The sequence below is a fragment of the Motacilla alba genome, unplaced genomic scaffold, assembly GCF_015832195.1.
Source record: "Motacilla alba alba isolate MOTALB_02 unplaced genomic scaffold, Motacilla_alba_V1.0_pri HiC_scaffold_28, whole genome shotgun sequence".
NCBI classification, from domain to species: domain Eukaryota; kingdom Metazoa; phylum Chordata; class Aves; order Passeriformes; family Motacillidae; genus Motacilla; species Motacilla alba.
The window spans coordinates 1,278,412-1,290,935 of NW_024037374.1; the positions used below are offsets into that span (position 1 = coordinate 1,278,412).

Here is a 12,524-nt window from a genome sequence, read left to right on the forward strand (position 1 = left end):
GCCTTTGAACTTATCCTTTGTTTGCAATTAACTTTTATAGCATCTGTAATAAAGCTTTAAGGATGTTGCTACTGGACAGGAATTTTTTGCACGTAGCTAAGGATTAAACAGCTTTGCAATAATAACCTTTTGAAGTATAATTTTAGAATATTGCTTGTAGTAAGGAACTTTGAAAATATAAGTTTAGAATATATGTAAAGGAAACATGCTTATCTCAACACCTTAGCAAAACAGTAAAAAGCGGCTTGAGAAAGGAAGATGAACATCAACCCAAGGATTGATGGTTTCGACCAAGGGAAGCTGGACATCACTGCTATGAGATTTATAGTCTTTGCAATTAAAAGGTGGGCCCACATCTGGAGTCTGGACCGCACCAGCTGGAAGACCTCTTTCTTCTTTCGGAAGTCGGACCCCACCATCTGGGAATACTCCTTTCTGGGGTACATCCTGAGAAAACTAACTCACAATAGTGTATAGAATTGTGACGTAAAAATTGGGAATAGAAACTGCTGAAAAAAGCTTATGTGCACCCCTATAAATATCTGTACACCCCAACCATCGGTGTGCAGTTGGAGGGAAAACTTCCCCCACTGTACCCAGCGCTGTTTTGCTCATACTTTACCACATTAATTAATAAATTGATTGCTGCTTGAATATTGGCCTAGTCAAGCTTCATATTTATAACAGGCCGGAAAAAGGCTGAGTTGGTGCCAGATAAGGGGGTGCAGGGGGGTCTCAGTGCCGGGCAAAGGGGGAAAAGGGCGTCTCGGCTCTCAGGAATGGGGGTGCAGGGGGTCTCAGGGTCACAAAAATGGGAGAGCAGGGACTGGGAGAGGCAGAAGGGAGTTCCAGGGGGGCCTCGAGCCCAGGAAAGGGGAGTCCAGGGTTTCCCAATAAAGGAGGGAAACAGGGTGGGGACACCCGGGCTGTTCAGGAAGGGGGAGATCAGGGGGTCTCTGGTTTTGCAGAAAGGTGGGGCTGGGGGCCGGGAAAGGCAGGAATGGGGGTCCAAGGCGTTCCAGGGCGTCCCAGGGTCAGGCACACGGGAAGTCTGGAGGCTGGGAGCCATGGGATGGCCGGGAAAAGGGGAGCAGGGGCTCCTGATGCCCGGAAATGGGGGATTCAGGGGGGTCCCTGTGCAGGATAAGGGGAGCAGGGGGGTCCCGGTGCCGGCAATGGCAGCTCAGGGTCCCGGTGCCGGGGGTCCCGCTCCCCCCTGGCCCCCCAGGAGCGCCCCCAGCCCCAGCGCTGGAGCCATCGCGCTGCTCCCACTCACTGCCAGTGTGATCCCAGTAGAGCTCAGGCAGCCAGGAGCTGCTCCCAGGATGATCCCAGTACAGCCCAGTCACTGCCAGGGATCCCACTCCGGGCATGCCCCGGCCCCGCTCTGCCTTCCGACCTGTCCCGGCTCCAGCCCCGCTCCTGCCGCGGGCTGCGAGGGCTTCGGGAACCTTCGGGGAGGAGGAGGAGGGAGGGAGGAAGAGGCCGAGCGGCAGCAGGAAGAGCAGGAGAAGGGGACAGAAGGAATCTGGTGCCTCTGGCGCTGCCTGAAGTGGCCGCAGCCCCGGGAGCATCGCCCCCCGTGCCGCAGGTGCCCGGGCAGGGGGAGCTGGGCCCAAATCTGCCGGGGGGTGCCTGGCTTTGGGGTTTTTTGGGGGGATGTTTGGAGCTGGCAGGGCTGCAAAGCCGAGCTGCAGATGGCCCTCGGGGGGACACGGGGGGTCCCCGGGAGGTGTTTTTGGGGGTCCCGGTGTGCGGGGCGGCAGAGCCCCGGCGGGGCCGGGGGGATGCGGGTCCCCCCGCGGTGGGGGTTGGGCTGCCCGGCCGGGCCCTCCGAGCTCCGCCGGGGCCGCGTGGGGACCGCGCGGGAGCGGCGGCAGCGGCGGGGGGACACCGGGTTAGGGGAGCCCCGGGAGAGCCGCGGCTGCCCTGAGCGGGAGCCCAGAGACAGGAGAGCCCCAGAAGGCAAAGCGGGGACCCCGAGAGGGGGGACCCCTGGGATTGCCGGGACCCCGGCAATGGGGCTGCTGGGCTGGAGGGGCCGGATGGCTGGGAAAGGGGTTCGGGGGTGCCGGCAGTGGCTGCTCGCAGTATGAGCCCAGTCCCTCCCAGTATGAGCCTGGTCACTTCCCCTCACTTCCTGCAGGACACCTGTTGCTCCCAGTATGAGCCCAGTCACTCCCAGTCACTCCCCATGATGATGCCATTTGCTCCCAGCAAGGTCCCAGTTGCTCCCAGTTCCTCCCGCTTTCATCCAGTGTGTTCCAAATTCTCCCAGTTGTTCCTAGCATAGTCCTAGGCACTCCCAGTATGATTCCAGTCTCCCCCAGCAGGTCCGCATTCACTCCCCCTTGCCCCCAGTGTGTTCCCAGTTCCCCCAGCTCATTCCCACTTGCTCCCAGTCTGGTCCCAGTCACCTCCTGTATGGTCTCAGACACTCCCAGTATATCCCAGGTGCCCTGCACATGCTCGTAGTCATTGCCAGGCACTCCCAGTTATCTCAGCGTAGTTCACTTGCCCCCAGTTTTCTCCCAGTTGCTCCCAGTTCCTCTAATGATGTCCCCAGTTGGCTCCCAGCATGGGCCTGGTAGCTCCCAGTAACCCCCAGTCAGGGTCCAGTCACACCCACTGTAATCCCAGTCTGATTGTAGCCACTCCCAGTATGATCCCAGTCGCTTGCAGTCTAATCTCAGGTTCTCCCAGTCACTCCCAGTGTGATGGCAGTGCTCCCAGTGTGCTCCCTGTCTCTCCCTGTCAATGCCAGCATGATCCCAGTAGCCTCCAGTATGATCCCCGTGACTCCCCCTCTCTCCCAGTATATCCCAGTCCCTCCCAGCATGCTCCCACTGCCTCCCAGTTGCTTTCAGCACAATTTCAGCTGCTTACAGCCAGTCCCAGTCAATCCCAGCATGATTCCAGTCACCATCAGCGTGATCCCAGTCTAACCCAGCATGGTCCCAGCTGCTACCACTGTGATCCCAGTTGCACTCAGTTGCCCCTGGAATAGTCCCAGTCCCTCTCAGCAGGGTCCCAGTCATGCCCAGTTGCCCCCAGCATAGACTCAGTTGGCCCAATCGTGCTCCCAGGTCTCCCCAGCATGATCCTACCTGTTCCCAGTGTGGTTCCAGTCCCTCTATCTACGGTTACAGACACTCCCAGTATATCCCAGTTGCCCCAGGAAAGTTCTAGTTACATCAGAATGATCCCAGTTTTTCCCAGTCACCTCCAGCATGATCCCAGTTGATCCCAGTATAAGCCCAGTTGTTTCCAGTCACCCCCAGCATGCAGCCAGTCACTCCCAGTTGTTCCCAGTTGGGTTTTTGGGGGATGTTTGGAGAATGCAGCAGTCCAAGGCTGAGCGGGAAAGGCCCCTTGGGGGGACATTGGGGGTGCCGGTGGCGGCTGCCGGCAGAGGCAGCCTGGAGGAGCAGAGCCCTGTGTCCCCCAGGAGCCCAAAGTGGGGAGCCCAGAGAGGGGGGAGCGGCGCCATTGGCGGGAGACTCAAGAGCCCGGAGAGGGACGGGGGGGACTCCTTGGAGCCCCTGCAGCCCAAAGCAGAGAGTGAGGGGAGAAGGGAGCCCAAAAGGGAGCCCAAAAAGCCCCGGCATCCCTGCATGGGGAGAGCAGAGAGGGGGGAGCTTTTGGGATTGCTGGGACTGCCAGCAGCCTGGGGAGGGCGGGCACCCAGGAGAAGGGGGACCCCCAATCCAAGCGTGACCCCAGCAGCTGGGACAGGGGGAACCCTGAACACCAGAGGGGAGGGAGCAGGGCCAGGGAACTCCTGGGAGGCTTTTCCAGGGCTGAATCTTGGTGTTTAATAAAAGTCTTGGGAGGTTTTATTGGCCCCACATGCCTCGTGATCTCTAGAGCTGGACATGGGCAGAGGGACCTTCAAACTCACCATGCTCATCCCTTGTTTTCCCCAAAGCAGGATTTCCCATTACCAAGCCCTGGGAGGCTGTGAGGAAGAGGAAGATGCCCCGGAACACGCAGGCAGGTGAGGAGGAAGTCAGTGCCCCTTTGCCCCTGTGTCCTGCTCCATCTCCCAGCCCAGCACGGCCCCGGCTGCAGCACAGCCCCTGTGCCGGGGACGCCCTGGGGCATCTCCTTGCCCTTGCCTGTGGCGCGGAGGCAAATGCCATCCTCTGCTTGTCCTTCCTCCCCCAGAGCAGGAGCTGAGGCTGGAGAGCAGGGAGGACAAATCCCCGGGGCAGAAGCTCGTGGCAGAGGCCGTTTGGAGCGGCTCCACGGCGCAGGAAGGCAACGGGGAGGAAAAGGCCCGGAGATGCCGCACGAGGAGGGGCTGCAAAGGCAGATGGCGGCGATCTGAGGGGGAAAGACCCAGCCTGGGCCGGGAAGGCGGCCGGAGATGGAGCCAGAGCTCGGAGCTGGTGCTCCCTGAGCAGCCCCATGATGGGGAGAAGCCCCACACGTGCGTGGAGTGTGGGAAGAGCTTCAGGTGGAACTCCAAGCTGATCGAGCACCAGAGGACCCACACTGGGGAACGGCCCTACGAGTGTGATCAGTGCAGGAAGAGGTTTAAGACCAGCTCTGATCTCCTGGTGCACCAGCGCACGCACACAGAGGAGAGGCCCTTCCGCTGCCCCGACTGCGGGCAGGGCTTCAGGCACAACGCCCATCTTGTCAGGCACCGGCGCATCCACACTGGGGAGAGGCCCCACGAGTGTGGGGAGTGTGGGAAGAGCTTCAGCCAGCATTCCCACCTGATTGTCCACCAGATGATCCACACTGGGGAGAGGCCCTACGAGTGTGATCAGTGCAGGAAGAGGTTTCGGATCAGCTCCAGTCTCCTCCGGCACTATTGGATTCACACAGAGGAGAGGCCCTTCTGCTGCCCCGACTGCGGGAAGGGATTCAGGCACAACTCCACCCTCATCACCCACCGGCACATCCACACTGGGGAGAGGCCCTACGAGTGTCCCCAGTGTGGGAAGAGCTTCTCCAGGAGCTCTCACTTGACCCAACACCAACGGAGGCACCGGTAAGGGAAGCCCTTACTGATTTCTGTCCCGTTCATTCTCAGTCAGCTGTTTGCAGAGTGCCTCTTTCTCAGATGATTAAATTCCTATAAAAGTCCCATTTTTTAAATCATCCAACCCAAACAATCCAAAACCAATATCCAAGTAAAACCACCCACCCGCAATTAAAGTTTTAAAAGTAATTTTAATTGGTTTGGAGTACTCAAGGGTGTTGTTAAAGTTTAATTGTTTGGTTAAAATGTATGAGAAATTATGATGGTGTTTGGTTTTGTGTTTGGTGTATTTGTAATAGGAATTGTTTTAGTAAGGTGTGTTAGATTGTATGTTAGTTGTTTTAGATATTTTCTATCTAAAGTAGATTAATATTGAATTAAAACTTTCAAAAGGTATTTCTTGGTATATTATGTGTTTATTTATATGTATTGGTAATGTTACAGTAGTAGTTGTTGTTTTGGCTTGAATAATTATTGGAGTATTGTAAGGAAAAGTTGAAATTATTATATTTCATTTTTATTTTAATTTATTTCATGTTGTGTAATTTATTGATTTATAATTTTATTGTAATTTGTTGAGAGGATAGGAAGGAAGTTCAAGGGCCGGAGCATTTTTTCCTGGCTGGGAACTGGAATTCCAGACCATGGGAGTGTGTGCAGGACCACGCAGACTGGGCTCAAACATGGGCTGGGATCAAACATGGGCTGAGATCAAACATGGACTGGGATCAAACATGGTCTGGGATCAAACATGGGCTGAGATTCTGTGGATTTGGACTGCACAGACTGGGACCATCTGGATCAGGACCACACAGCCTGGGATCAACTGGGCTGGGATCAAACATGGGCTGGGAGCACATGGGATGGGACCGAACAGATCAGGATGACACAGACTGGGATAAACTGGGCTGGGATTGTATGGACTGGGATGGCACGGGCTGGGATGGCACGGGCTGGGAAAAAGCACTGGCTGCCCTTGGCTCCTTTGGCTCCCATCCAGGGCTAAAGGCGGCCCCACCAAGCTGGCTGGATCCTGTTTGGGGGTCCCATCGCCTCTTTTCCCGCGCTCTGCCGCCCCTTCCCCATCGTTGTCCCAGTCCCCAGTCCCCTCCCCCGTGCTCGGTTTTGGGGGTTCCAGGCCCCTCCTGCTCCGTTTGGGGGTCCCGACGGCCCCTTGGTTTAATTTGGGGCCCCCGGCGCCCTTCTCAGCGCGCCCCCCGCTGCCCCCGCGGCCGGGGGGGCTCCCAGCGGCACCAGTGCCCCCAGTGCGGCCCCAGCTGCCCCCCGCCCGCCCCATGCCCATGGCCAGGGTCACCTCCCCCCTGCCCAAATTCCGCTGGCGGGGAGCGCGGGGCGCTGCGGGCCCGCCCGGACACTGATGAGTCAGAGCCGCGCCGGGCGCTGATTGCCTGGAAATCAATTGGCTGTGACTCCATTCCTCTGCTGCTCTGAGTGCCAGGGCTTGGATGAGGGAAATGGTGGGGATGTGTTTCAGGAATGCAAAGGGCCAAGGCCTGAGCCCCAGCCCCTGGCCAGGCAGATGCTGTCCCTCCCTCCTGGCTCAGGGCTCTTCCCGGGATGGGCACTGGCATGTGGGGCTGGGCAATGCCAAGGGCAGGACCATGGGGTGGCCCCTGCCAGGCTGCTGAGCAGGGCCAAGGAGGCACTGAGGCCCCAGGGCTGCAAGGGTCACTTGTCCCCTCGTGGCCTCAGGCCCAGGGCCAGCAGCCGTGGCCAAAGTGCTGCAGGAGTTGGCTCTGCCAGGGCCCTGCAGCTGCTGCCCATCCCTGTGCCCTGTGCAGCCCAGGCTGTCCCACGGTGTCCCTGCCCTGGCCTCTGTCCCTGCAGGCTGTCGTCACCCCCTGGCTGCCCCACCTCGCCGGCCCCTTCCTCTGCTGACAGCTCTGCCTCCTGCTGCCTCTGCCTGCCCACACAAAGCCTTGGGCTGCTCCAGGCTCCTTCTGGGCACGTGTTGCACCCCAGCCCTGCCCTGGCAAGGAAATTCCTTTCTCCTGGGGCCCAGTCTGGGCCTCCCCAGCAGCACTTGGCATTAACTCTTTCTCTCTCTGGCTGTTTTCCACTATGTCCAAAGGATCCCCCATCTCTGAAATCACTCTTTAAACACTCTCATGGGTCTCCTCCACTGTCCTCAGCCTCCACCCCACTGAGCACAGAGCTCCTTTGTCCCTATACATGCTCATGTGCCCAAGGCCTCCAAACACCACCTTGGGAGATCTCTGGGCCCTCTCCAAGGTGTTTCCAAGTGAAAACATTCAGCCCCTAGTCTAAGGAAATCGCCAGAGGACAGGTGTAGCAGGTGCAGGCCCTGCAAACCCGCCTTGGCGTTCAGAGGCCTAGGACAGGCAAAATGCTGAGTCATGATGACTGAACCTTAGGAGCCCCTCTCTCCCGCTCTCGGACCCTTGCTTATCTCTCTGTAAGGCTATAGGTCACTTTCCTTTAACCCTTACCATTGGACAATTCCCAATCCTCCTTTGCCCTATGTAGGGTTTCCAGCCCCGGATTGGGGTGACCCCAAAAGATGGAAAAGTCCCTCCTCCAACCTGTGCCTTCGAAGAAAGACTCAGTAGTCCTCTGTTGTCTGTTCTCAAGGCTGTTTATTGTTGGTTATTTAAAAGATTCTTCTCCTGAACTGCTGTGGCCCGTTCAGCAGCTCAGACAAAGGCACACTGCCCTCCCAGGGGGCTGGTGCCATCTTTTATATCATATATTACGTACTACATGTTTATACTTTCTCCCCAATGCCTACTATCTATATTGAATGGTGACTTTCTACTCTAAACCAATCTGTGAGTGCCAACATCACCAAAAACATGGAGGTTAGGAAGGAGAAAGAAAGAGGACAGGGCACACCCAAATCCCTCCATCTTAGAACCCCTGACCCCCAGGTACAAAACTTGGACCCCTGCGTACAAGGCTTAAAACCCCCCTGTACAGCACTCAGAAATCCTTCCTTTCACTTCGTGACTACTTCTACTATGCTATCTAAACTTTTGTGTGTGGCTTGTAATTCTTCATACAGAGTTAGTAATTTGCTCCATGGGCTAAGATCAAAACCCCACGTGTGTCTTTGGCTGCATGCCAGGGTCTCAGAGCCCCCTGCCAGTGGCTCTGGCCATCCAGGGCACCCAGAGGGATGTTCTGGATTCCGACATCTCCCCCTTCTCTTTGCACCAAAACCACATTTTTGGCAGCCTTATTCATGGCCTGCCACACGCACTGAAGAATGCATGGCTGAATGAGCAGAAGAATTACAAGCCCTATCAAAATGTAAAAGCTATCATCTAACAATTTTTCTACAATATATCTGATTCCCACACCCATGCAGAAACCCAAAGTCTGCAATCTTCTGTGGACTGGTGAAGCAGGTTTGGAATCTCTGTGCAGTCCACATCTGTGTGTCTTCTTCTTCACGTGTCGAGTGCTCAGCGTTTTCTTGCACTTGATACAGTTTTCTTCACTGAAATCCACCTGGACTTTGTACCTGTTAAAACACAAACAAATCCACGTCCCCACAGGGACTGGAGAATCTTAACAAAATCCCAGAGATGAAGAATGCGTCTTGATGTGAAAATGAAACCTTGATCTGTTCTGTTTTGCAGAATTGCATAGAGAAATGCAATACAACAGTAATTAGAAATCAACCAAATAACACAGACTATGAATAGCACATGTGAAATCACACAATTATCTAGCACTACAACATTGGACTGTCATCCCAGAGTCTGCGACAGCTGATGAACCTTAAAACAACAGAAGATTGAAGAAATCATGTCTGGATTCATGTTTCTCCAAGCTCCCTTTGAAAACAAGCTCAGCTGTCATATATGGTCAAATTGCCAAGTCAAAAGGACTTGAATACTCTTTGATGCAGAAAACTTCTGGGTTGATTGTCAATCACTCCATCCAAGTAGAGCTAGAGCTTGGCCACAGCCCGAACTCTAATTGGTGAGTATCATTTAACACATTCTAAAACAATACTCTTAAAAACAACAGTTATGAATAAGAAACCTTAGGATTAGAAATCATTCACACCATGAAATAACATGATAGGGATTCTTCAAACACAACAAATCTCTTCTTCAGAGATCTGAATTTTGTCACAGTCAGGATTGTGACCCTGGATCTGGACACTGAGAGTGGAAGAAGTGCAGCTGAATGAAAGACTGATTACCGAATACAAAATTGAAATCCAAAAAACCAAGAACTTAATGTTACAACTGAATTCTCTGCTGAAGTACTTCTGAAGAAAACCATGAGACTGGCAATCTGGATAGAAAAACCCAAAAACATGAGTAGTTAAGAAATCAAAAGACAGGATCCTGAAGAGACACGTGTCTTGCAGATGATCACAAAAGAGGTAAAAGATGATCACACAAAGACATGAAAGCCGGCTGTAAATACTACAACAATACCTTAATAATAATTCTTATCACAAAAATCTTTTTAAAGCATTCATATAACATCAATAACTATCATTATTTATCATTATTACTTATAAAAATTGAAAACAACAAAGGTTACAAACTTAATACCAACAATCCCTAAAACTCTGAACCATTGGGAAATCAGCTGATGACGCCACAGACCCTTTACATGATGTTTTGTCTCCCTAGGAAGCATTTTTTACAGTAGAAAAGTAATAAAAACCCAAGAAATGACTGATATGAAAAGACCCGTTTAGAAATTCAACTCTTATAAAACTTTGTTCGACTGGAACATGGAGCTCTGTACTTGTGGCATTGTCGATGTGTTCTGCATCTGAATCATGGTCCTCTGGCAAATGCTGTTGCCATCACTTCTGTGGAACCTGCCTGTGGAAGAACTGAATTACCCCACATAACATCTGCTGCATTTTTTCTGGAGTTGACCCTGTTGAAAAACTGGATAAAGCACAGTGAAAATTCTCAGAAGTTTCTCATCCTGCCCTTGGAAAAGTTTCCAGACCTGTTTTCCCCAAAAACCTGCCTGGAGTTCTGGCTGCTGAGGTTGCCTAGCAACTCTGACAGAGCGCTGCCTTGAAGGACATCTCCGCCCTGACCACGGCCCGTCTCTGTCTGTGCCTGCTCTGCTGTCCACCGGGATCCGCCTCCCCTGGCCCCGTGCCAACGTCCACAACCCGAGTGCGCGATTCCTGTCCCGTCTGTGCCCGTTTCGTGTCTGCAACATGCGAGCTGCCCCTCCCCGACCAGGTAGGGTTTCGCTCCACCGACACGCGCACTGGCGCTGCCGCTCCTGGACGAACATCATCCGCGGTTCTGTGCTCTGTCTCAGTTCGGCTGCCCTGCCAGCGCCGCCGCTGCAGTGTGGGAGCGGTCCCCCTCTGCCTGCTGGGCAGCCGTCTCCACGGCCGCGTGGGGTCTCACCATGGAGCGTGCCACGGCACCCTGGGAACGTGCAATCGCCGCGCTCGTGCTTCCCGCCGCCGCTGCCTCTCCTGCCGCCGGCACCGCGCATGCGCGCACCGCTGCCGCCGCCGCCGCCGCTGTGGCTGCCGCTGCCGCGCCTGTCCCCGCTGCCTCTGCGGCCCCCCTGCCAGCCTCCACAACCCCCACGGCCGCCTGTGCGGGCCCCCCGGGCTGCCGGCTGACCGGTGCCACCTTGGCATGGGTTCTGTGCCAGCCGCCGAAAAGCGGCTCCTTCTCCGGTCCTGCGATTTTCTCTGCCCCCCATCCTGCCGTCGCCTCTGTGGTGACACTTCGCATTGGTCTCTGCGATTCTGGGGAACAAGCCACAAAGAAGGCAAAATCCCAGTCTTCCAAGCCGCGCTTTCCTGCGACTGGAAGAGGTGTGCCTGGTGACCCTGTAGGTACTGAAGGTGATAACGATCCCCCCCCACCTTTTGGTGAGAGTCAGTTCTGTTCCTCCTAATTTCATAACAGTAAACCCCGTCTGCGGATGGCTAGACAATTCCCTCTCTTGCGGATGGCAAGGAGGCATCCCCCCCCACCCCGACTGGTGGGAGTCATTTCTACTGCCTGCTGATAAAAGGTACCCCCGCGTCACTCCGCGAAATTTCCTCCAGCATTACTCTCTCTGGAACCAAAAGTTTCAAGGCCTTGTTTTCTTTCCCTGTTGCTAAATGATAAAGATGTCCATTAATCTCCCTGAGTTGTTCCTGGGAATAAGCTTTCCCCATGTTCTTAGTTTTGACTGTTCTCACCAAGAGCTGAATCAACGCAAGGTCGGTCCGGAGATGGTCCTGGTCCCTGTCCAGCAGTTTTTCAGGCGAGGAATTCCAGACGTGCATTTCTGGTTTTCTTCCTCTCCGGGCTGCTCTCGAGGCGATTTTGTCTCGGTGATGTTTTTGTTTCGGGCTCTCTGCTCTCTCTCTCTGGAACTTCGGAGTGTGCCTTCTTCCCAGATTGGGTTTGGAGGTCGTCTGATGGTTTTATATCTTTGTCTCAGTCGTGCCGACCCAGGGACGCCAGATGTGGGGCTTCACCCCCGGATTGGGATGACCCCGAAAGATGGAAAAGTCCCTCCTCCAACCCGTGCCTTCGAAGAAAGACTCAGTAGTCTTCTGTTGTCTGTTCTCAAGGTAGTTTATTGTTGGTTATCTACAAGATTCTTCTCCTGAACTGCTGTGGCCCGTTCAGCAGGTCAGACAAAGGCACACTGCCCTCCCAGGGGGCTGGTGCCAACTTTTATATCATATATTACGTACTACATGTTTATACTTTTTCTCCAATACCTACTATCTATATTGAATGGTGACTTTCTACTCTAAACCAATCTGTGAGTGCCAACATCACCAAAGACATGGAGGTTAGGAAGGAGAAAGAAAAAGGACAGGGCACACCCAAGTCCCTCCATCTTAGATCTCCTGAACCCCATGTACAAAACTTGGACCCCTGCGTACAAGGCATAAAACCCCCCTGTACAGCACTCAGAAATCCTACCCTTTACTTCGTGACTACTTCTACTACAATAACTAAAATTTTGTGACTTCTTGTTCTTCCTGTAAAGTTGGTAAACTGTTCCATGGGTCAGATTCAAAGCCACAGGGGTCTCTGGCGGCATGCCAGGGTCTCAGATGCTTTTGACCTGGGTCTGGAACGTCCGAGAATGTCTGTGGGACATTCTGAGTTCCGACACTGTGACATCACAATGTGCGTTGTGACATAGAGTATGATATCACAGAGCAGCTGTGTGATGTCACAGAGAAGGCTGTGATGTCGCAGACAAGGCTGGCACATCACAGGGTGGCTGTGTGACATCACAAAGCTGCTCTGTGACATCACATAGCAGCTGAATGACATCACATGGAGGCTGTGTGACATAACAGAGTGGTTGTGTGACATCACAGGAGTTTGTATGAAATCACAGGTAGCCTCTGACATCACAGGTGGCTGTGTGACATCACAGGGGCTGTGTGACATCACAGGGGCTGTGTGAGGTCACTGGGGAGGTCACTCCACCCTGGCTGCCCCTCACAGCTCCCCCAGAGCAGTCCAACGCTGCTCGTGCACAGCGGGGTCCCCTGTCCCCCCGGGTCCCCTCGCAGCCT

The 12,524-nt window shown here is 54.3% G+C and overlaps 1 protein-coding gene and 1 pseudogene across 1 annotated transcript; one reads left to right on the plus strand and one right to left on the minus strand.

Moving 5' to 3' along the window:
• Positions 1-12,524, minus strand: part of LOC119696322 — a 2,199,709-nt pseudogene that overhangs the window by 400,162 nt on the left and 1,787,023 nt on the right.
• Positions 1,788-5,305, plus strand: LOC119696244 (zinc finger protein 774-like). The gene is made up of 2 exons (XM_038125967.1): positions 1,788-1,897; positions 4,010-5,305. The coding sequence occupies exons 1-2, from the start codon at positions 1,788-1,790 to the stop codon at positions 5,004-5,006; spliced, it is 1,107 nt and encodes a 368-aa protein (XP_037981895.1). The 3' UTR covers positions 5,007-5,305.

Excerpts from the sequence above, each read along its gene's own strand:
- LOC119696244 (XM_038125967.1), top strand. The coding sequence starts at position 1,788 with ATGCGGGTCCCCCCGCGGTGGGGGTTGGGCTGCCCGGCCGGGCCCTCC. Across the intron at positions 1,898-4,009 it reads CAGCGGCGGGGGGACACCGG|TCAGTGCCCCTTTGCCCCTG; the intron begins GTTAGGGGAGCC and ends GTGAGGAGGAAG.